At 43.6% G+C, this 25,721-nt stretch overlaps 1 protein-coding gene across 2 annotated transcripts in view; it reads right to left on the bottom strand.

The window, feature by feature from the left end:
* Positions 1 to 428: 428 nt before the first annotated feature.
* Positions 429 to 25,721, bottom strand: part of LOC144683047 (dedicator of cytokinesis protein 9-like) — a 304,955-nt gene continuing 279,662 nt past the window's right edge. For both annotated transcript variants that reach the window (XM_078546055.1, XM_078546054.1), the window contains exons 50-53: positions 18,025 to 18,215; positions 16,299 to 16,399; positions 12,588 to 12,726; positions 429 to 2,017 (exon numbers count right to left, since the gene is read on the bottom strand). In XM_078546055.1, coding sequence (XP_078402181.1) covers positions 1,889 to 2,017; positions 12,588 to 12,726; positions 16,299 to 16,399; positions 18,025 to 18,215 — 560 coding nt within the window. In that variant the 3' untranslated portion in view covers positions 429 to 1,888. The remainder of the gene's footprint in view (positions 2,018 to 12,587; positions 12,727 to 16,298; positions 16,400 to 18,024; positions 18,216 to 25,721) is intronic.

Below are 25,721 nucleotides of genomic sequence, written 5' to 3' on the forward strand. Positions count from 1 at the left end.
CATGTCTACCGTCTCAAACCCTTATATAATTTTGAAGGTCTCTATCAGGTCATCCCTCAGTCATTTCTTTATTTGAGGAAGAGTCCCAGCCTGGTCAATCTTTCCTGGTAGTTATAGCCTCTCCGTTCTGGTATCATTCTGGTACATCTTATTGCATGTAAGCTTTCAGTGATGTGTATGGGGACACCCTAATCTCCCTTTTCATCTGCAGTTCCCACCATTCACAATTTTTATTTTTTAAGCACCTATCCTTAGGTCCACATTAGAACTGCTGAATACCGTCCAAGGAAGAAATTGTGTCCCATTTCCAGCAGTAGCTACCCCCCCGACTGAGTTCAGAATTCTTCCAACAACAATTTAAATCAATCATTAAACAAGGAGGGAACGCAAAAATAAATCGGAAAACAGCCAAACAGCAAACAATGAAGTTAAAGAAACTTCGGAACCTGCTTTTATCGGACAGGCCTGAGGTCACACATATACAAAACGAAACTGCAGAAAAACAAATGAGCTGAACTTATTACAGTTGTACAAGAGAACAAATTTAAATTTACATACAGCAGGACAACAGTTCCAGTTTAAATAATATTAAAAACTTTGACTTTCCCCCAAAATATAAAATCTCATTAAGCTTTTTCAAAACAAATCCAATGGGAAAATGATTTAAGTTAAAGGTGCCCCCCCACCCACCCCCAAACAAAGAAAACATGATAAGTGATTGCTGATAATATCCTGTCACTTTGGCAAAACAAAAAAGGACGCTCGCTATGTAACATTCTATAAATCAAAATGTGACAAAGACTGTATACATCTGGTATAATGCATAATGATCAATATTGCACTCAATTATGTACAGGAATATAAACAAAGCACATTTGTAAAATATACTGTACGCGTTTGCGGGAGAAGGTAAAGGTATCCCAGTCCCACATTCCCTCACCAACGCTTTCTTGTTTTTATTGAAGGCAAAGCTGTAAAGCTGGGTCTCTGGCGAAATTTCTACATTATTCAACATTGCACATCATGAAAATACTGTACTACAAACTTGAATGCGTACAGCAAGCTACACGCACTTGGTGATCAGACTGCCCCGAGCACAGATAATTACTGTACAGTTGAATAATTACAAATGCATCTTACATTCAGGCTCACTAATGCACTGTGACAGAATACCAGCATCACCACCAGGGCTAAATCCAGCAGTGGAAAATGACAAAGCTACATGCATAAGTATTTTCACAAGACAGTTTGAATTTGATCTGAATCTGAGGGTATTGCAACCGCACAATTCTGTCCTTTTTTTTTTAATATATAAACCCATGTAAACCAGCATAGAATCTATAATACTCAACCATTTCTTTTTTTTAATAAATGGAAACTATAATTTCAAATGTTGCTGCTTTGTTGTGCTTGATATATATCCTATCTGAAATATATCTTCCTTATGCCACCCCTCATTTTAACATCTTTATAATAATTATGTACAGGTAAAGTGTAAACCAACAGCAAAAATATTGATGGTAACATTATTTCCCTGTTTTCCAATATATTAAACATACAAAGTCTATATTTTTAAGATAGGTTCTTATAGCAAAGCCATGGACCCAATTCCAACACTGAATTCTAAAAACTGTACAATAAAATGCAGACTAGCAAAGCTTCTCAGAGAACTGGTAAAATTCAAATGCATTCTCCGAAGCAGAGCTTAAAATGTGCAAACATGATTTCCTTTGGCTCCATGACCTAGCCGGCTTCATTATCTTGGGTGTCACGACTTAGTCCGAACTCTTCCCGCATCCCATTTTTAAGGGTTTTCAAAGTGTCCTGAGTGAATACATGCAGGAATGATTTGATATGCCGATGAAAAGCGTTCTGCGTTTGTGAACTTTTAAACCATGGAGGAGGAATTGGAAATTCCCTGAACAGTCGTCCCAGTTGGAGTTCCGCTGATTGCATTGAAGATGTGATATGAGTTAGGCAGGAGATTGATCTTCATTCCGTCATCCTCTGGCGACATCTTAACAAGAAAAGCACAACATTAAAAAAAAAAGACACCAAGAAAAGGAGCACAGCCTAGCGGGGAATTTTCACAAATACGTAAATGAGCAGCAAGCGGTTTCTTTCGTTTGCACAAAGTTTCTCTTAAAAGCGTAACTCAATTTATAGATTAACTCTCAGTATGCTGCGCGCACGCACACACACACACACACACACACACACACACTGATGTCATGCATTTCCCGAGTTCACAACTGTGATATTACCATCCAATCTGCTCACATTACATGAGGGCAGCGTTCAGAGAAATAGAAAATGAGAAAATACACTGGTTAGTTTTCATTTTCACAGGATTCATCAATCTTATATTATTGAGATACAGGAAATTGTACAAATGGGGTTTCAGGTGCCTACATTCTGATCATTAAAATGTCCTGCGAGGAGGGGTGTGGATCATAATACATTTGTTCAATGTTCTTATTTATAATTTGGGGGGGCAGCAAAAAAAAATGAAGTCTTTCCTGCCCAAATCTTTGATGAAATTGCAAAGATAGGTTTGCAGTTACATTAACAATGTAGAATTCAGAATTAATACATCTAGTAAAAGAATCTACTTAATACAATGTACCTGTTACATTTTAGACCAGTCTTAATCTGGCCTCCTCAAATTGCTCGATAGATACCTGCAGGACAATTATTCCCAAATGCTACAATACCAAACGCTCTTCTTTTGAAATTCACAATAAAGAGAAAAATCACTAAACATCAATTATTGTAATAAAATCATCTTTTGACCATCAAGTAGAGTGACCATCAAAATTTTACCTGTCTAAAGAGAAAAAACAAAGAGAATTGGGAAATGCACACAAAGGAGTTGAAGGTGTTGCCATGTTTTGATGGGAAGACAATCACTGACCAATATTAAACAGTTAAAGCAAAAAGTTAGTTCTTCCTTGTGTGTCTCAATTGTCTCACTTCCTCTGCTCGACACATCCCCAAGCCAAATAAAATCCTCAGCCAGGATGGAGAAGACAACCATCAGTTTCTGGGATTCTGACGTTGCTATTTATTAGGAGGTGTATGCGAGCGTTCCCAGTCGATTTGCCCTCTCTGCCTATGGAAAGGAGCCAGTCTATTTCAGTGTTCCTGGGCATGACATGGTTGAATGCGACAATTTGCTTATTTATACTTAAAAAAATAATACATTTGAGACGTTACAACTATCAAGAAAGACCAGCTAAAGGATGACCAGGGAATTGATAAAGAGTGTTGGAACAGAATGAGAGAGTAAACTAGCAAAAAATATTAAAATCAACCGCAAAAGCGCTTACAATCTGTGTGAAAAGGGAGTGATCAGAGAAATTAAATTAGGGAGGCAGAGAAATGAAAAATTATAATGGAGAATAAGGAAATCCAGAGACCTTAATGACCAAATGTTCTGTGTCCCTCTAGGCTTACCAAGCTCCCCGGTAATTCAAAAAAGTAATTAACTAATTAATATTAGCAAAGAAAAAGTACTGGAGAAATTGATGGGACTAAAAGCTGATCAATTCCCTGGCCCGGATGGCCTACGTCCTAGTGTTGGCTGTAGAAATGTTTGATGCATTGGTTTTATTCTTCCAGAACGCCCTAGATTCTAGAACAGTTCCCAGTGGGGAGTGAGGTAGAAAATGTAACCATGCTATTCAAGGAAGGAGCAAGAGAGAAAACAGGGAACTATAGGCCAGTTAGCCTAACTTCAATAGCGGGGACAATGTTAGGGTCTATTATTAAGGACATGGTAATAGGGTACTTGGAAAATCACCATAAGATCAAGCAGTGTCAATGTGCTTTTATGAAAGTGAAACTGTGCTTGACAAATCCATTGGAGTGTTTTGAGGATGGAACGAACATGGTAAATAACAGGGAACAAGTGGATGTGGTGTATTTAGATTCGGAGAAAGCACTTGATAAGGTGCCACACAAGAGGCTGTTGCACAGAATTAGTGCTCACGAGATTGAGGGTAAATGTATTAGCATGGGTTGATGGACAGAAAACAGAGTAGGAATAAATGGGTCATTTTCAGGAAGACAGGATGTAACTACTGGAGTGCTGCAAGTATCTGTGCGAGGGCCTCAGCTACGTACAAAGCATATCAATAACTTAGATGAGAAGATCAAGGATAATATATCCAGATTTGCTGAAGTTGCGAGGAGGATGCAAAGCAGTCGGAAAGAGATAGAAACCATGCAAAAAGGTGGCAGATTGTCTATAATGTGGGGAGATGTGAAATGATCCATTTTGGTAGAAAGAACAGAAAAACAGAATATTTTCTAAAAGGTGAGGATAATAAATGTTGGAATTCAGAAAGATCTTTGTAGAAGAACCACAGAAAGTTAGCATGCAGGTACGGCAAGGAAGGTAAGTGGTACAAAAACAGAATTACCTGGAAAAACTCAGCAGGTCTGGCAGCATCGGCGGAGAAGTAAAGAGTTGACGTTTCGAGTCCTCATAACCCTTCAGCAGAACTGAGTAAAGTTAGGAGAGGGGTGAAATATAAGCTGGTTTAAGGTTGGGGGGTGGGGGTGGGGTGGGGGGAGAGAAGTTGGTGGGGGGTGGTTGTAGGGATAAGCAAGCAATGATAGGAGCAGATAATCAAAAGATGTCACAGACAAAAGGAACAAAGGGGTGTTAAAGGTGATGATATTATCTAAGAAAATGTGCTAATTAAGAATGGATGGCAGGACACTCAAGGTACAGCTCTAGTGGGGGTGGGGTGGAAAGACTGATAACAGGGTATTACAGTTATAGACGTCTCAATTTCTCTGCTCCTCTCACCCATTCTAATCTATCTCTCTCTGAACTTACTGCACTCCGTTCTCTCAGGTCCAACCCCAACATTGTCATCAAACCCGCTGACAAGGGTGGTGCTGTTGTTGTCTGGTGCACTGACCTCTACCTCGCGGAGGCTGAGCGTCAACTCGCAGACACTTCCTCCTACCTCTCCCTGGACCATGACCCCACCACTGAACATCAAGCCATTGTTTCCAGGACTGTCATTGACCTTATCTCCTCTGGAGATCTTCCTTCCACAGCTTCCAACCTGATAGTCACCCAACCTCGGATGGCCCGCTTCTACCTCCTACCCAAAATCCACAAACAGAACTGTCCCGGCAGACCGATCGTGTCAGCCTGTTCCTGCCCCACGGAACTCATTTCTCGTTATCTTGACTCCCTTCTCTCTCCCCCTGTCCAGTCCCTTCCCACCTACATCCGTGATTCCTCTGACACCTTACGTCACATCAACAATTTCCAGTTCCCTGGCCCCAACCGCTTCCTCTTCACCATGGACGTCCAATCCCTCTACACCTCCATCCCCCACCAGGATGGTCTGAGGGCCCTTAGCTTCTTCCTTGAACAGAGGCCCGAACAATCCCCATCCACCACTACCCTCCTCCGTCTGGCTGAACTTGTTCTCTCACTGAACAATTTCTCCTTTAACTCCTCTCACTTCCTCCAAATAAAAGGTGTGGCTATGGGTACCCGCATGGGCCCCAGCTATGCCTGTCTCTTTATGGGGTATGTGGTACATTCCTTGTTCCAGTCCTACTCCGGCCCCCTCCCACAACTCTTTCTCCGGTACATTGATGATTACTTCGGTGCGGCTTCATTCTCTCGTCGGGACCTGGAAAAATTTATTAATTTTGCTTCCAATCTCCACCCCTCCATCATTTTCACATGGTCCATCTCTGACACTTCCCTTCCCTTCCTTGACCTCTCTGTCTCAATTTCTGATGATAGACTGTCCACCAATATCCACTACAAGCCTACCGACTCCCACAGCTACCTCGACTACAGCTCCTCACACCCCGCTTCCTGTAAGGACTCCATCCCATTCTCTCAGTTCCTTCGCCTCCGTCGCATCTGTTCTGATGATGCTACCTTCAAAAACAGTTCCTCTGACATGTCTTCCTTCTTCCTTAACCGAGGTTTTCCACCCACGGTCGTTGACAGGGCCCTCAACCGTGTCCGGCCCATCTCCCGCGCACTTCCGACTAGGCACTTTACAGCCTTCCGGGCTGAATATTGAATTCAACAACTTTAGATCTTATACTCCCTCCCCCATCCCCACCCCCTTCCCGTTTCTTCCCCCTTCCTTTTGTTTTTTCCAATAATTTATATAGATTTTTCTTTTCCCACCTATTTCCATTATTTTTAAATCTATAACTGTAATACCCTGTCGTCAGTCTTTCCACCCCACCCCCACTAGAGCTGTACCTTGTGTGTCCTGCCATCCATTCTTAATTAGCACATTCTCTTAGATAATATCACCACCTTCAACACCTCTTTGTTCCTTTTGTCTGTGACATCTTTTGATTATCTGCTCCTATCATTGCTTGCTTGTCTCCACAACCACTCCCCCTCCACCCCCCAACTTCTCTCCCCCCACCCCACCCCCACACCAACCTTAAACCAGCTTATATTTCACCCCTCTCCTAACTTTACTCAGTTCTGCCGAAGGGTCATGAGGACTCGAAACGTCAACTCTTTTCTTCTCCGCCGCTGCTGCCAGACCTGCTGAGTTTTTCCAGGTAATTCTGTTTTTGTTTTGGATTTCCAGCATCCGCAGTAGTTTTTTGTTTTTATCAAGGTAAATGGTACGTTTGCTATTATTGACGGGGGTTACAGTAAAAAGTTAAAGAAGTCTTTCTGCCATTGTACAAGGCTTTGGTGAGACCACACCTGGAGTGCAGTGTACAGTTTTGGTCTCCTTACCTAAGAAAGGATATACTTGATTTAGAGGGGGTGCAACAAAGGTTCACGAGTTTAATTCCTGGGATGAAAGGGCTAATAACATGAGAGATAGGAGCAGGTGACGCTGGATAAGCACAAGGGAAGAAGGAATCAAAGGTTCTGTTGATAGGGTGCGGCAAAGTCGGGTAGAAGGCAGCTCACGTGGACCATAAACACCAGCATGGAGCAGCTGGGCTGAATGGCCTATTTCTGCACTGTAAAACTCTATGGAAATTTAACAAAGGACTCCTTAAAAAAAAAATGACGGAGAGATGTTTCAAAATCAAGGCGCTGTCCTCATTAATGTTGTCAGCAAATTTGCTTCTAGCTCCAGGCTGAGAGGAGAAACTCCCGATTTTCGAATGCACAAGACAGACTGTTGTTAACATGCTCTACTGGATTCCAGCCAGAGGGCTTGATAACGTGGAGGAGAGGGAGTAACACCCTCTCTCTAGTCTCAGGTGCCAAATCTTTGGCAGATTTAATGTTCAGCACCATTCCGTACTCGACACCCAGTCATTACCTTTCACAGGCCTCACCATTCAGTTCCAGAATTGACATCTTTTCCCACGCAACCGAACAGTGTAGAGTTTGAACTCGCCACTCAGGAGTAAATCTGGCAATCCTCTTCACAGAAACGGCCCAGTTTTTATTTCAAGGGAAATTGAGCAGATTCTAAAACAACCACCTGTATTTATATAGCGCCTTTAATGTGGCAAAAAACGACCCGAGGTGCTTTAAAGGAGCCATACGCAGCCGTTTTGTCTGATTATTAAATGCCAGCTGTGGCTCAGTGGGTGTGTCCCGGGTTCAAATCCCAGCCCAGCGTTTGATCACAAAAATCAAGGTCGACACTCCAGTGCAGTGCTGAGGGAGTGGAGTGCTGTGCTATCAGAGGTGCCCTGGCACTATCTGAAGAGAAGGGGAGTTATCCCTGGTGTCCTGATCCATATTTATTCCCCAATCAACATCACTAAAGTGGATTAACTGGTCATTATCACAAAGCCGTCTGTGGGAGCTTCTTACCGCATTTCCATCATTACATCAGGCACTGCACTTCAACAAAGTACTTCATTGGCTGTAAAGCACTTTGAAATGTCCAGTGGTTGTGAAAAACGCTATATCAATGCAAGTCTTTCTTTTCTTTCTAAAATTTGACACTGAGCCACATAAGCAGATATTAGAACGAGTGACTAAAAGCCCAGTCAAACAGGTAGATTTTAAGGAGGAGAGATATATATAGAGAGATAAAAAGTTCTGCCGAAGGGTCATGAGGACTTGAAACGTCAACTGTTTTCTTCTCCGCCGATGCTGCCAGACCTGCTGAGTTTTTCCAGGTAATTCTGTTTTTGTGTTATATATAGAGAGGTTTAGGGAGGGAACTGCAGAGCTTGGGGCCAAGGCAACTTAAGGCACAGCCGCTAGTGGTGGAGCGATTAGGTGCTTAGGCCTACTACCATAGCTAGTTTTTCCTGGAACAGGTCACCAGAGGCTGTAGCTTGAGAGGCGCCACTCCACATCAAGCATGGCTCCCCCTCTTACCGCCTACCACTGGAATATTGGGAGGATTTACAAGTTGATACCCAACCTGTTTGGCCGCAGAACGAACGCACCTTCGTCAGCCGTCAAGTCCCAGTGCGGGACTCGAACCCAGAGCTTCTGGCTCCGGGGCAGGGTCACTGCCCACGGCACCACAAGACCTCCCTGAATTTACATTCCGACCATTATTATTCATCAAAACTCTTTTGAATTTATAGATTCTTCTTTTCTTTTTGGGGTCCATTTTAAATCTACAAGACAGCTAAATGAGTTCTGAAGGTCTGCAACCTGAAACGTTAACTCTGTTTCTCTCTCCACCGATGATCCCTGACCTGCTGAGTACTTCCAGCATTTTCTGCTTTTACTTCTGAACAATCAATTGGCCAAATGAAATATGGCAAACTTTGATATAAATGACTGAAGCAAATAAGGTTAAAAAATGATAATGTTTGGGTAGAAGGAATACATTTGAAGGTCACTCAACGAACCAGGACACTTGACAAGAGTTTAGTTTGGCTGCTTTGTTAAATGGTCACTCATACAAGAACTAGGAGCAGGAGTAGGCCATTCGGCCCCTCGAGCCTGCTCCGTCATTTGATAAGATCATGGCTGATCCGATGTGGCCTCAACTCCACTTTCCTGTCTGTCCCTCATTACCCTTGACTCACTTGTCGATCAAAAATCTGTCTAACTCAGCCTTCATATTCATTGGCCTAGCCTCCACTGCTCACTGGAGAAGAGAATTCCAAATACTAATGAACCTCAAAGGAAAGAAAATTCTCATCTCACTCTTAAATGGAAGGTCCTGTGACACGATGACCCACTCATGTTTGGAAAAGACCCAGCAAAGTTATCATTTTTATGCTTAAATTACAAAATTTCCCACACCCGCCAGTCAGAATTTTGACGAGGTCCCAATCAGAGAGTGAAGAGAATTTATCGAAAACCATTTTTTTCTTTCCCCAAAACAATAACCCTCAGAGGCTAGGACCTAGCAACCTGGGACCGGTGATAACGTTACCAATGCTCCCAGGAGAAGTCTGTTGTTTAAATTAACTGGGTCTGTCAAAAACCTTGGGGGTGTCTTTTTCTCCGTACGCTTGGTGCTAAGCAGGGTACGTTGGTATTTGCATTAAGAAATGGAACACTGAAAGCTACCAAACTAACCCCACTCCTGCTACCTGAGCCCCTTTAACCAAGCTGACTTCCAGCATGACATCTATAGGAGACCAAGAGGACAATCCCACAGATGCAAGGAAGCTGCGAGTTTAATATTCCTTCGTTACTATGTGCGGCGACATCATGGAACTTATGCCGGAAGATTATCGCTGGTATTCCTGGGGAAAGCAAAAATATGTTCAACAAAGAACAGGATATAGCAACGTTCCCTCTAATCTGTGCGGGAACCCAAAAGTCCCGCACAAGGCACATACAAATTGGCCCCTTTACATAACCGCAAGCAAAAAACAGTTATACTCAACCACAATCTGTAACTTCATGGCCTGGCATATCCCCCACTCTTCCAATAACACCAAGCCAGGGGATCAACCCTGGTTCAATGAAGAGTGTAGGAGGACATGCCAGGAGCAGCACCAGGCATACCTAAAAATGAGGTGTCAACCTGGTGAAGCTACAACACAGGACTACTTGCGTGCCAAACAGCATAAGCAACAAGCGATAGTCAAGGCTAAGCAATTCCACAACCAACAGAGCAGATCTAAGCTTTGCAGTCCTGCTGCATCCAGTCGTGAATGGTGGTGGACAATTAAACAACTCACCGAAGGAAGCTCCACAAATATCCCCATCCTCAGTGATGGGGGATCCCAGCACAACAGTGCAAAAGATAAGGCTGAAGCATTTGCAACAATCTTCAGCCAGACGTGCCGAGTGGATGATCCACCTCGGCCTCTTCCAGAGGTCCTCAGCATCATAGATGCCAGTCTTCAGCCAATTTGATTCACTCCATATGATATCAAATGGCTGAAGGCACTGGACATTACAAAGGCTATGGGCCCTGACAATATTCCAGCAATAGTACTGAAGCCTTGTGCTCCAGAACTTGCCGTGCCCCTAGCCAAGCTGTTCCAATACAGCTACAACACTGGCATCTACCCGGCTATGTGGAAAAGTGCCCAGGTATGTCCTGTACACAAAAAGCAGGACAAATCCAACCCGGCCAATTACCACCCCATCAGCCTACTCTCAATCATCAGTAAATACTGTGGCTACAAGAGCAGGCCAAAGGCTAAGAATCCTGCAGCGAGTAACTCACCCCCTGACTCCCCAAAGCCTGTCCACCATCTACAAGGCACAAGTCAGGAATGTGATGGAATACTTGCCTGGATGAGTGCAGCTCCAACAACACTGAAGAAGCTTGACACTATCCAGGACAAAGCAGCCTGCTTGATTGGCGCCACATCCACAAACATTCGCTCCCTCCACCACTGACGCACAGTAGCAGCAGTGTGTACCATCTACAAGATGCTCTGCAGAAACTCATCTACAAGATGCTCTGCAGAAACTCACCAAAGCTCCTTAGACAGCACCTTCCAAACCCACGACCACTACCACCTAGAAGGACAGTGAGAGCAGACACATGGGAACACCACCACCTGGGAGTGCCCCTCCAAGTCACTCACCATCCTGACTTGGAAATATATCACCGTTCCCTCACTGTTGCTGGGTCAAAATCCTGGAACTCCCTCCCTAACAGCACTGCGGGTGTACCTACACCACATGGACTGCAGAGGTTCAAGAAGGCAGCTCACCACAGCCTTCTCATAGGCAATTAGGGATAGGCAATAAATGCTGGCCCAGCCAGCGAAGCCCACATCCCGTGACGAATAATAAAAAAATTCCTGGTAATTGTGAAGTATGCTGTGAAGGTGTGAAAACAGTTCCACTCCAGGGACCTGCCAATGCAAATACAACTTGCAATTGCACTTGCCTTAGCACTCAAAAAAAAAGCCAACTTTGCATACAAACTGGGGGAAAAAAGGCCTAACGACTCCCACAATAAAAAACATAACATGGAATTAACAGGAGCTGGGCTGTTCTCAGTAGAAACTGGAAGCCCAGGTGCATTTATAAATCTGGAACTGGAGAGTCAAATTGTCTTGGTTTACAATGGTTGTCCAGGATTGACTGACACACGGCCTGAAGACATTTGGAGATGGGACCACTGATCATTCAATGCAGAGTTTGTGGACAGCTTTTTTTTCCCTCTTTTGGCATTCAGTAACTTTTACCATACAGAAACAGAATGAATAAAAGAACATATTGCAAGAGGCAAGTAAAAGATTTCATCTTTTTTTCTCTAGAAAGAGGAGAAAGGTAAAAGTCTTCAATCTGGAGTCATCATACCTCCGAATTCTATGATACTTACCTTGATGTTAAAATCAAATAGTTACAAACTCCTTTACAGACAAGAATTATGAGGCGTCGTGCCAAATAGCAACTGATTTGCAAAGAACATTGACTCATGTTTATTCTGGGTGCCAGATTTTCCCATGACCTCTCTGCCCATTAATGTCTATTGACCCTTGTGTTCAAAATGAAAGAACACACAATGAAAGGCAGGTTAATCTGAATGAATCAAGTAGATGTGGCTGAAACGCACAAGTGCAAGAGAAGATTAACCTGCGGTGCCAAGGTAACTCTTGGCTTTGGGGCTATCGGCACACAGAGACAGTAATTCTGCATACTGCACCCAGTCTGAATTTGCTTGAATGATGTGCGATCTGGCAGGTTAGAAGACAGAGTTTTCAGAAAATGGGTTTCTAAGAATCACAGGTACAACAAACGCCAGTGATAATTGCTCCCAACATCCCCAACTATGTTTCTTCTTAAAGCAAAGGAGAAATCGGCAGGGTTATGTTGAAGGAGCAGGGGGAAGTGGGACCAATTGGATTGCTCTTTCAAAGAGCCAGCACAGGCACAGTGGGCTGAATGGCCTCCTTCACTGCTCTATGATTTACAGGATGAGGCAAATATTCTATCTGAATGTGGAAACTGGATGAATGGGTGATGAAGCAATCTTGCTTTTGACCCTGATAGATTTGTGAATGCTTCTGTGTTCTAACAGAGCCCAGAGAGTTCCAACACGGTATATTAGCATCTTCTTACAATCAAATACTTAATCTCCGATCATTCTGTGAGTTAGAGTTTGAAGCAGCATTGCCTTTGGGAAAACAAGGAAATGCACTGGGGAAAATATAAGTCTTCTAGGAATACAGGAGGTTTCCATGAGACAGATTTTGCTCCATGTCAAACTCACCTGTTCCTGCATGATTTTGGACAGCTCACGAACCATTTCTCTATAGTTTGCCTTCATTTCCTCTTGATATTCAACTTGATCTTCCTTGATCAAACGCTCGTTTATAATCAAGGCTTGCCCACAAGCGTCAACAAATTGCCTGTGAACACAGTAAGGAACCTGTCAATGCACACTAATCAGCAGTTAAGGCAGATAACATGCAGGCCTTTATTGCAAGGGATTTGAAGTACAGGAGTAAGGATGTCCTGCTGCAATGTGAGATTCCACCTGAGTACTGTATGCAGTTTTAGTCTATATATTTAAGGAAGGATATACTTGTATTGGAGGCGGTACAGCAAAAGATCACTAGATTGGTCTCTGGGATGAGGGGGCTGAGTAAATTGGGCCTATATTCTCTGGAGTTTAGAAAAATGAGAGGCTATTTCATTGAAACATAAGACCATAGGAAATAGGAACAGGAGTAGACCATTCGGCACCTCAAGCCTGCTCCACCATTCAATAAGATCATGGCTGATCATCTTCTGTTTTGAATTCCACATTATCATCTAACCCCGATAACCTTTGATTCCCTTGCCTGACAAGAATCTATCTACCTCTGCCTTAAAAATGTTCAGTGACCCCGCCTCCACCATCTTCTGAGGAAGAGAGTTCCAAAGTCACACAACCCTCTGAGAGAAAAAAATTCTCCTCATCTCTGTCCTAAAAGGGTGACCCCTAATTTTAAAACAGTGCCCCCCTAGTTCTGGACTCACCCACAAGAGGAAACATCCTTTCCACGTCCACCTTGTCAAGGCCGTTCAGGATCTTATATACTTCAATCAAATCACCTCTCACTCTCCTAAACTCCAGTGAAAACAAGCCCAGTCTGTCTAACCTTTCCTCATAAGACAATCCACTCATTCCAGGTATCAATCTAGTAAACCTCCTTTGAACCACCTCCAACGCATTTACATCCTTCCTTAAATAAGGAGACCGAAACTGCACACAGTATTCGAGGTGTGGTCTCACGAATGCCCTGAATAACTGAAGCATAACATCCTTACTTTTATGTTCAATCCCGCTCGTAATAAAGGATAGCATTCCATTAGCCTTCTTAATTACTTGCTGTACCTGCATACTAACTTCTTGTGACTCATGTACTAGAACACCTAGATCCCTCTGCACCTCAGAATTATGCAGCCATTCTCCATTTACGTAATACTCTGCTTTTTTATTCTTCCTGCCAAATTGAACAACTTCACATTTTCCCACATTAAACTCCATTTGCCAGATCTTTGCCCACTCACTCAAGCTATCTACATCCATCTGCAACTTCCTCATGTCCTCTTCACAACATACTTTCCTACCTATCTTTGTGTCATCTGCAAATTTAGCTACTATGCTTTCACTCCCCTCATCTAAGCCATTGATATAAATTGTAAAAAGTTGAGGCCCCAGTACAGACCCCTGTGGGATTCCACTCGTCACATCCTGCCAATCAGAAAAAGACCCATTTATGTATACTCTCTGCTTTCTGCCAGCCAGTCAATCTTCTATCCATGCTAATATGTTACCCACTACACCATACGCTTTTATTTTCCGTCTTAATCTTTAATGTGGCACCTTATCAAATGCCTTCTGGAAATCCAAGTACAGTACATCTACAGGCTCCCCTTTATCCACAGCCCATGTTACTCCTTCAAAAAACTCCAACAAATTGGTTAAACATGATTTTCCTTTCACAAAACCATGCTGATTCTTCCCTTGGGCTCTTCTCAGTGCCCAGCTATAACATTCTTAACGATCAATTCTAATAACTTCCTCATGACAGACGTCAAGCTAACTGGCCTATAGTTTCCTGTTTCCTGCCTCCATCTTTTTTGAATAGAATTTGCTACTTTCCAATCTGATGGAACCTTTCCAGAATCTAGCGAATTTTGGAAAATTAACACCAGCGCATCGACTACCTCATTAGCCACCTCTTTTAAGACCCTAGGATGTGGTCCATCAGGACCCGGAGACTTGCCAGCCCGCAGCTCCATCAATTTGCTCAGTACCATTTCCCTAGTGATTTCAATTTCACCAAGTTCCTTTCCCCTGTTCACCTCCTGATTTGCAGCTATTACTGGAATGTTTTTCGTATCCACTATAGTGAACAAAGAAACAAAATATTTGTTCATTTCTTCCGCCATTTCCTTATTATCTACTAGTAACTCCCCACTGTCACGCTCTAGAGGACCAACACTCACTTTACTAAATCTTCTCCTTTTTAAATACCTGTAGAAACTCTTGCTATCCGTTTTTACATTGCTAGCTAGCTTCCTCTCATACTCTAATTTCTTTCTCCTGATTAACCTTTCAGTCATTCTCTGCTGCTCTTTATATTATGTAAACATACAAGGTTCTGAAGGAGCTTGACAGGGTAGACACGGAGAGATTGTTTCTGCTGGTTGGGGAACCTAGAACATGGTGGCACAGTCTCAGGATAAGGGGCTGGTCATTTAGGACTGAGATGAGGAGCAATTTCTTCACTCAGAGGGTTGTGAATCTTTGGAACTGTCTACCCCAGAGGATGTGGATGCTCCATTGTTGAATATATCCAAGGCTGGAGCAGACAGATTTTTGAACTCTCCGGGAATCAAGGGTGTTACTATTGTACACCAGTCACTGAAGGTAAGCATGCAGGTGCAGCAGGCGGTAAAGAAGGCAAATGGCATGTTGGCATTAATAGCGATAGGATTCGAGTACAGGAGCAGGGGTATCTTGCTGCAATTATACAGGGCCTTGGTGAGACCACACCTGGAATATTGTGTGCAGTTTTGGCCTCCTTATCTGAGGAAGGATGTTCTTGCTATAGAGGGAGCGCAGCGAAGGTTTACCAGACTGATTCCTGGGATGGCAGGACTGACATATGAGGAGGGATTGAGTCGCTTAGGATTATATTCGCTGGAGTTCAGAAAAACGAGCAGGGATCTCAAAGAAACCCATAAAATTCTAACAGGGCTAGACAGGGTAGATGCAGGAAGGATGTTCCCGATGGTGGGGGAGTCCAGAACCAGGGGTCACAGTCTGAGGATATGGGATAGACCATTTATGACTGAGATGAGGAGAAATTTCTTCACCCAGAGAGTGGTGAGCTGTGGAATTCGCTACCACAGAAAGTAGTTTAGGCCAAAACATTGTATGTTTTCAAGGAGTTAGATTTCGCTCTTGGGGCGAAAGGGATCAAAGGATATGGGGAGAAAGCGGGAGCAGGTTATTGAGTTGGATGATCAGCCATGATTATAATGAATGGTGGTGCAGGCTCGAAGGGCCGAATGGACTACTCCTGCTCTCTATGTTTCTAACAGGTTCTGTTGATGCACATTAAATACCTCGCAGTTTATGGTAATAACGTGAACAAGTGTTAGATACTGGTTAGTCAATCATCCTCAGATGTGTGTATAAAAAAAGAGTCAGCTAGCACTGGGCGGGGGGGTGTTAGAGTGGAGAAGTAAGCTCTGCGGCAAGCGACAAACACTCTCCACCATAGCATCCCAGTCTCAGTGTCTTCTTCACAACCAACGCTTAAGAATTCCACTTACAAAGGGACATGGGAAAGTGGAGTTCAGGTGCAAGATGAACCGTGATCGTATCGCAGGCTTGAGGGGCTGTATGGTCCACTCCTGCTCCTAAACTTAAAATAGCATCTTATCCACTTCTGTTGTAACAGCTCGGAAATGTCAGCCTTACCTGAACACTCCCTTCAGTTGTTTCAATTTATTATCTGGGTACTTTTTCACATTAGTTTCTTCAAGGAATGCCCGAGCGTACGCTAATGGGCCTGCATTCACCTATAGGAATAAGTAAAAGAACATCGCTCATTATTGTGTGACTGCAATAACTATAGCAAAAATTGTGCCATTTTTCACGTGATCAAATTCACACAGACACACAGCTTCTTACCATCCCGGTATAATTATATCTTGAGATATAGATATATATGTCCCTTATATTAGAGAGAGATGTTAATATTTATATATCAAACTAAATATTTACACCTCTGGATAATATAACTTTCTGAATAAAAAAAAGGAAGACTTGCAATTATATAGCGCCTTTCATGAGCACTGGGCACCTCAAAGTGCTTTCCAGATCGATATTAGCCAGGACATCGGGGAGAATGCCCCCTGCTCCTCTTCGAAATAGTTGCCATGAGACCTCTTACATCCACCCGAAAGGGCAGGCGGGCCTCAGCTTAATGTCTTGTCTGAAAGTTGGCATCTCTGACTGTACTGCACCAGGAGTGTCAGCCTGACTTGTATGCTCAAGTCCTGGGGTGGTGACTTGGCGCCAAAGAGTCATTACGGCACAGAAGGCGGCCATTCGGCCCATTGAGCCCACGTCAGTTCTCTATCCAGTCGGTCCTGTTCCCTTGCTCGCTCTCCTCGCAGCCCAGCAAGCATATTGCCAATCCAGTTTCCCTTCGAAACACTGATCTTCTCAGCCTCCACCACCTCGTAGGCCTTGAGCTCCTTGAAGCAGGAACTTTGTGACTCAGGGGCAAGAGTGCTGCCAACTGAGCCACATACATCGCTACCTAAATACATTTATAAAAGCATTCTTTATGTGCTGTCTTTATTCCAGTCATCATTCATCGCTGCTCGAAATATATTTTTAAAAATTGTCACCTCAGTTCCAAAAATGTTATGGAGGTTTCATGATTTTATTGCTAACATTATTGATAATGGACAGTTACTTTCAGGTAAAAATCTAAAACATTTCCCATGCTGCTGTCAACTCTCATCTCTCTGTCTGGCCGTTCTGGCTCTTTACTATGCCTGTAGCAAATCTGGGTCTAACTTCTTCTCACTGACTCTCTCTCATTGCATTGTTCCAAAGTACATTATTCTCTGGGTTTTACAATGAACAACTGAAAGGCTGGAAGCCCAGGCTAGCTAACAAACACCGCATACCACACCTCGCCTGTAAATCCCAAATTTGCTGTTCAGTTCAGTTCCCAATTGCTGCAGTTCATTATTTTGCCAAGATTGCATTGAAACTATGCTGGTTGTGTTATAAGCTGAAATGGCCCCAAAGATCGGAGAATTTTAAATACAGCTAAGTTACGGCCAAAACCTATTACATTCGTGTTTTCCGCTGGTTCAAGATTCAATTTGTTGGGTCAGGCCCCGCCCCCACGTCAGGATTCCGTCGATTGTGCTGGTTCTGGAACCTTCTTCAAACTGGGTTCATTTTCCCAGGCGCACTGGCACCTTTTAAACATTTTTGCAGATCAAAAAACACTCAGTTCACCAAGAAACTAACTAGTGTCCTCCAACAAAACTAGCAAATGGTTCAGTAAACTAACCAGCACTTTTTGAAACACATTTTGAGGGCAAATTCCCAACTGCTCCCAATATGGAGAGGTTATCGTGTTTTATATTTATGCACAAATAATTGAAGAAAGAGGAATCACCTGTACAATGACGCTGCCTTGGAGTTTCAGCTGTAACTTGATCATATCGACATCTGAAGAGGAGCACAATGTTTGCAGTTCTGTCACTTTATTGCCCATTTCATCGATTGCTACCTCAATAGGGTTCAGGTCAATATGTTGTTGGTACATGACAGGAATGCGTTTCTTCACATAGGGAAAGCAGTGTGTAGCTAACAAAGAAGAAGCGATTTCCATTAGAAACATTCTACCAAAGAGAGACATTGCAAAATCAATCATCTAAAGCAATGCATTTGGGAATAACACAGTATTTCACTTCAACTTGTGGATGAAAGGTATCTCCCAAGAGGAGACATCAAATGCAGTTCATCACTGACTAGAGGCCTTTTTTTATTTCTTTGATGGGGGCGTCGCTGGCAAGGCCCGCATTTGTTGCCCATCCCTAACTGCCCTTGAACCGAGTGGCTTGCTAGGCCATTTCAGAGGGCAGTTAATGGTCACCCACATTGCTGTGGGTCTGGAGTCACATGTAAGCCAGACCTGGGTAAGGATGGCAGATTTCCTTCCCTAAAAGACATTAGTGAACCAATGGTTTCATAGTCACTATTACCAAGACTAGCTTTTCAATTCCAGATTTTATCAATTAAATTTAAATTCCACCAGCTGCCGTGGTGGGATTTGAACCCATGTCCCTAGAGCTTTAACCTGGGCCTCTGGATTACCAGTCCAGTGACATCACCGGTACACCTTGATATCACCTTCAACAATTATTACTTCGATGTATGTAACACCTTCAACATAGCAAAACGTTTCATGAAGTCTGGCCAAAGGATTGGACCACTGATCATGGAGGGCATCTTAAAGGAGGAGGAACAGGTTGAGTGGCAGAGAGGTTTATATGGAGTTAAGTCATAGTTCAAGCATGATCTCATTGAATGGCGGAACATTGTCCTGTCCCTATGTTTAGAAAAGGCATTGCAGAGCTTAGGGCCCAGGCAGCTGAAGGCAAGGCCATCAATGGTGGAGCACAGAGATCTAGGAGGGACATAGGCTTGGAGGAGGTTACAGAGGCAGACTTAGCTGCAATGCACATATTTACATGATGCTCTCACACTTGCAGAGGGTCCCACTCAGTTGTCAGCTGGCTGTTATGCTATTTTACAAAGACAGGTATTACTCCCTGTGATGGAGGATTCTGCTGTCAGACTGTGCTAAATCTGATCTATGCCCATCAGAGCACAATGTCCAATTAACGTAGACAGGATACACGCAGATGGAGTTCACTGGTGTTGGGGACGAGCGTTCTCAGATTCACAAACACTTTCAAGCTCCTGGTTCCATGAAAATGACAGAATTTCTTTATTTGATTTCCCAGAAGCACAAGTCAAAACGATGACAGGACTTGCAAAACATCTACATGTACTTTTACTCTGTTTGCTCAGGGCATGCGTTATTATTTCAGGCAATGTAACTATCTGTTTTCCCAACAGTAAAAGACTGCCACATTGACAAGTGCAGCAGCTTAAATGCAATGATTCCTCAGCAACTCGGAATGTACCGTGCAGTGTGATAAACAACGAATAGACACCACAAGCAGCATTACAAAGCAACATTTGGCACCAAGCCACATAAGGAGATATATAGGGCAGAGGGTCAAAAGCTTGGTCAAAGAGGTAGGTTTTAAGGAGTGTCTGAAAAGGAGGAAAGAGAGGTCGAGAGGCAGAGAGATTTACGGAGGGAATCCAGAAGGAATTCCCAATCTTAGGGCAGCTGAAGGCACGGCCACCAATGGTGCAGCAAAGAAAATTAGGGATGCACAACAGGCTGGGATTGGAGGAGCACAGAGACCTCACAGGGTTGTAGGCGGTTACATAGATAGGGAGGGGGGTGAGGGATTAGAAAACAAATATGAGAAATTTAAAATTAAGATGTTGCTTAACCAGGAGCCCGTGCAGGTCAGTGAGTACAGGGGTGATGGGTGAATAGCATTTGATGTGAGTAGGACACAGGCTACAGAGTGACAGAGGGCAGGATGGGGGGAGGCCAACCAGGGGTGCCTGATCATAACCAAGTCTAGATGTGACAAAGGTGTGGGTGAAGGTATCGGCAGGAAATGAGCAGGGGCAGAGGCACAGTTAGGTGATGCTACAGAAGAGGAAGTAGGTGACCTTAGTGATGGTGCAGATATGTGGTCGGAAGTTCAGCTCGGGGCCAGATATGACGCCAAGATTGCAAATGGTCTGATTCAGCCTCAGACTGTTGCCAGGGAGACAGACTGGGGCTGTGCACAGCCAAGAAAAAAAAAAACAAGAGGGAACACTGCATTAAAGCAGCTGCTATTCAGCTACAACTTTCTGGCAAATCTACACACAACGCCAGAAACAAGAGTCTTATTATAACTGAGGGACTGAGAGTTCTGGGAGGAAGTGTCCCAGCTACTGCAAGAATGATCAAAGCAAATGTACATCAGATTAGGAATGAAGAGGAGTAAACCTGCCTACTAAACAAAGTCTGTAGAACAACAGTCCTGCTCTCTCTGCCCTCTCCATGCAGGATTTGGACTGTGTGCCAGTGTCGTGCCAAGAAGCTCGACCACCTTCACTTGAGCTGCCTTCAGGAGCTTCTGAAGACCAGGTGGCAGGACAAAAGACCAGACACTGAGCTGCTCACCTGAGCTGACATGCCAAGCATCCTCACCATACCGAGACAGTCACAACTGAGCTGGGCAGGTCACAGAGCCAGAATGCCTGACACTCGCTGACCAAAGCGAATCTTCAATGGAGAATTTGACTCTCACTGGGGTCAAGGGGAGCACTACAAGGACACTGTGAAGGCTTCACTTAGGAATTCTGATGTCGACTCCCAGTCCTGGGAGAAGCTCCCCCAGGGTCACTGCACCTGGCGCAACCAAATGAAAAGCGGTGTGGCTTCCTTCGAAAACAAGAGCACATCAGAGGCAGAGAGAAGAGGCAAGGAGAGAAAATCCCAAACCAGAAACTCTTCCAAAACTCAACCATTTGCAGTATCCTATCCTATTCACAGCAGAAGGTGCAGATCGGCCTTAGCAGTCACCCAAGCACCCACTGGAACCCCACCAAACAACCTAGATGACAAACATGGTCATTTTCACTTCAAAGGGTGAACAAGAGAAGACCCCACTCTTTTAGTCAAATACAGGAATGAGGGATTCTGCCCGAGATCTCTCAACATCACGCTAATTCACGCACAAGGGCACACTTTCGTTCGTAAGGAGGGAGGGCTCCCTTCTGGAGTGGTCCTTCATGCTGAAGACATGAAATTGAGAAAATTCTGAAAAATGTGTGAGTTACTAGTTGAACTTGAGTAAGTATTGCACATCAGATGTGAATTATCACCAAAGTGATAGCACATTCAAAGCATTTGAATTTTATGACGCTTTATTCCGCATCTTTTATGACCTTGTTCTGTGAATTGTTAACTCAATGGCCTCCACTTTGTGTTATTAGTTCCACCAACTGATTATCTCTGATCAACAAATGAAACAGTCTGAAGTGATTAAAGGTCTCAGAGAAGAGTGAGCCAAAGGTTGTCATCATTTTCTATCCTGTAATCCAATTCAATAAAGTCCAATAAAACCATTCAATATATTGATTCCAACAAGATACCTACATTATGACTATATTATACAGCTTTGCTGCCTCCCGCTTGTTTATTTCTGCCCTATTCCCTCTTCCCTTGAAGGACATGCCTGCATTACCTCTAGACTCGACTATTTTAACACGCTCCTGGCTGCTCTCCCACATTCTGCCGTAAACTTCAGCTCATCCAAAACTCTGCTGCTCATGTCTTAACTCATAGGAAGACCCAATTATCCTATCACCCACTATGTTTCGCTGACCTGGTGAAACAACATCTTGATTTTAGAGTTCTCCTCTTCCTTGTTTTCAAATCCCTCTGTGCCTGGCCCCTCCCTATCTTTGTAATCTCCTCCAACCCCACAACCCTTTGAGATCACTGAACTCCTCTAATTCTGGCCCTCTGTGCACTCCCAATTATAATCACTCCACCATTGGTGGCTGTACCTTCAGTTGTCTGAACCCCAAGATCTTGAATTCCCTCCCTACATCTCTCCATCTCGCTTTCCTCCTTTAAGACATTCCTTAAAACTTCCTTCTTTGACCAAGCTTTTGGTCATCTGACCTAATATCTCCTTATGTGACTCAGTGTCATGCTTGGTTTTATAACATTCCTGTGAAGCGCCTTGGGACATTCTATTATGTTAAAAGTGTTTTAGAAAAGTAAGTTGCTGTTATTGTTGAGCATAGAAACAGGAGGAGGCCATTCAGCCCCTTGCGCCTGTTACACCATTCAGTAAGAACATGGTTAAACTCCATTCTGCTGCTCTAACCCTGTTTTTCCTTTATGTCCAAAAATCTATCAATCTCAGTCTTGAACATACGAACATATGAATTAGGAGGAGTAGGCCATTCGGCCCCTTGAACCTGCTCCACCATTTGATAAGACCATGGCTGATCTGATTGTGGCCTCCCCTGTCTACCCCCTATACCCTTTGATTCCCTTGTCAGTTGAGAATCGACCTAACTCAGCTTTGAAAATATTAATTGACCCGGCCTCCACCGCTCTACAGGGAAGAGAATTCCACTGACTGACAACACTTTGTGAGAAAAAATTCTCATCTCCATCTTAAACGGGAGACCTCTTATTTTTAAACTGTGTCCCCTGGTTCTAGTCTCTCCCACAAGGGGAAACATCCTTTTAGCATCTACCTGGTCAAGTTCCCTCAGTATCATATAAGTTTCAATGAGATCACCTCTCATTCATCTAAACTCCAATGTTCAACCTTTCCTCATATAATCCCTTCATCCCAGGAATCAGTCCAGTGAACCTTCTCTGCACTGCCTCTAATGCATTTATATCCTTTCCTAAGTAAGGAAACCAAAACTGTACACAGTGTTCCAGATGCAGTCTCACCAAGGCCCTGTACAGATGTAGCAAAACATCTCTACTTTTATATTCCATTCTCCTTGCAATAAATGGCAACATTTCACTTGCCTTCCTAATCACTTGCTGTTAACTGCATACTAACTTTTTGTGATTCAACTACCAGGACACCCAGATCCCTCTGTACCCCAGTGTTCTGCAACCTCTCCCTGTTTAAATCATATGCTTCTTTTCTATTCTGCTTGCCAAAGTTAATAAGTTCACATTTTCCTCACGTCCTCTCCACAAGGACTCTCTCCTGCCTAACTCAGCAAATTTAGCAACCGTACACTCGGTCCCTTAATCCAGTTCACCGATAAAGATTGTAAACAGTTGAAGCCCCCAGCACTGATCCCTGTGGCACTCCACTAGTGAGAGCGTGTCAATCCAAAAATGACCCAATGAAAATAGACTCAATGACTGACCGCCCACAGCCCTCTGGAGTAGAGAATGCCAAAGATTCACAATCCCATCAGTAAGAAATTGCTCCTCATCTCAGTCTTAAAGGGCTGACCCTCTTACCCGAAGCATTTCTTAAAAGTGGAGAGAGAGCTGTGGATGTATTTGGAGGGGGCCTTGGAGTTGGGTCAGTGTAACTAAAAACTTTATCAAAAGTGGCAGGGTGAAGGGATAGATAAAAGGCCAGAGGATTGAAAGGTGCAGATTTTAAAAAAAATATATTCTTTGACGGGATGTAGGTGTCACTGGCAAGGCCAGCACTTGTTGCCCATCCCTGGTTGCCCTTGAACTGAGAGGCTTGCGAGGCCATTTCAGGGGGCAGTTAAGAGTCAACCACATTGCTGTGGACCCGGAGTCACATGTAGGCCAGACCAGGTGAGGTCGGCAGGTTTCCTTCCCTAAAGGACATTTATGAACCAGATGGGTTTTTATGACAACCGATGATAGTTTCATGGTCACCATTACTGAGACTAGCTTTCAATTCTTGATTTATTAATTGAATTTAAATTCCACCAGCTGCTGTGGTGGGATTTGAACCCATGTCTGGGCCTCTGGATCACTAGTCCAGTGATATTAGCAGTATGCTACCGCCTCCCCTAAATGGCGGTTGAAGAGATGGGGGTTAAAGAAGGGCTTGAAAGGTTGGCGGATGCCACAGTGATACAGTCAGTAAAGCATATTAAGTAATGGAATTTGAAGATAAAGGAATGTTAACTTAATGCTCTCGGGATTGGGGAACCGATGTAGCATAATAGCAGGGTTTGAGGTGGTGGGTGAGCGGGACTTGGCGCAAGACAACCTATGGGCAGCCAAATTTGTGAAGAATGGAGATGGGATACCAGTCAGGGCTTAGGATTAATCAAATCTAGAGGTGAACAAGCAAAGTGAACTTGTAATCAGTGAATAATGACAGTAAGTGGAGACTGATAAATACACACACACACACACAAACTAATTATATTTCATTTTAACATATGCTGAAGCATACCTGACTAGAAAATACAGACTGACGAATTTTTATAGGGTGTCATCAAATTATCATTACAGCATTAGTTACGTGAAGTTTCTGTGTAGAAGATAAAGCCAAGATCATCATCTGGCACCATCCCATACCACATTGGACTACGGTAAGGCGTCTTTAATTACCCAACTGCAACGCATGATTGGGAAAGGCTGTGTGGTTCATAGATCATCTTGTTTCTACACTGCGACAGTGACTACACTTCAGAAGTGCTGCGCTGGCTGTCAAGCCCTCTGGGACATCCTGAGCTTACAAAAGGTGCTATATAAATGCAAATTCTTTCTTTTCATGGTCCTAGGTTTTTACTTCATTTCTTTGTTCGATAAGGAACAATTCCACAAGGCATCCTGATGGAGTTATTTGTATTCATTCAGGGGATGTGGGTGTTGCTGGCAAGGTCAACATTTATTGCCCATCCTTGATTGCCCTGGAGATTAAACAAGTTGCAAATATCTTGTGTGATTCTTTCTCAATACCCTAACATCCAATCCTGATTCCTTCATACAGATCGTCCTGGCTTATAATATTACATCTTCATAACTCTCAGCATGGACTTATCAAGGGCAGCCAGCATGGAGTTATTTATTAAAGGTGTTGCATAGCTGATTTGTTAGAAAAATACAGGCCTATAATACCAGAAGAAATGCAGCAATCAGGCGAGAAAATTGAGTGGTGGACAAGGTACAAGAGTTAGGGTGTTACACGGATTGGAGAAGGGTTGAAAAAGATGCATATCCGAGGCCCACTTTTATTCACTCTCAACTTGAATCCTCCTCTTCCTTCAGGTACCATATCCTAAGAATTTTTGGCAACCATGGACTTCCATTGGATTGGTCCATGATGATGCTTGGCAAAGTGCTGCAGTGGTTGTGCTGGTGCTGTCTGCAATATGGCTGACCAGGAAACTCTCCCGCTCTTACCCCTTGCCATCAGGCTTATTGGAAGGATTTACAGGCTGATAATCGACCTATTTGGCTGTGTTATGAATACACCTACCATGGCCAACAAATCCTGGAGTGGGACTTGAACCCAGAGCTTTTGGTCCAGAGGTAGGGACACTACCCACTGCGCCAGAAGACATCCTCCTCAAATTGAATACATTATCTAAATTTGCTGAGGAGCTTTGGCATGGAGGAGTGCAAAAGGCTTCAGAAAGACAGAAGGAGGTTATCAGGATGGGCGGGCTGATTTAAATTCAAAGTAAGAACAGAAATGTTGGAAAAGACTCAGCAAGTCTGACAGCATCTGTGGAGAGAGG

This window comes from Cetorhinus maximus, chromosome 7 (assembly GCF_964194155.1).
Source record: "Cetorhinus maximus chromosome 7, sCetMax3.hap1.1, whole genome shotgun sequence".
NCBI lineage: Eukaryota > Metazoa > Chordata > Chondrichthyes > Lamniformes > Cetorhinidae > Cetorhinus > Cetorhinus maximus.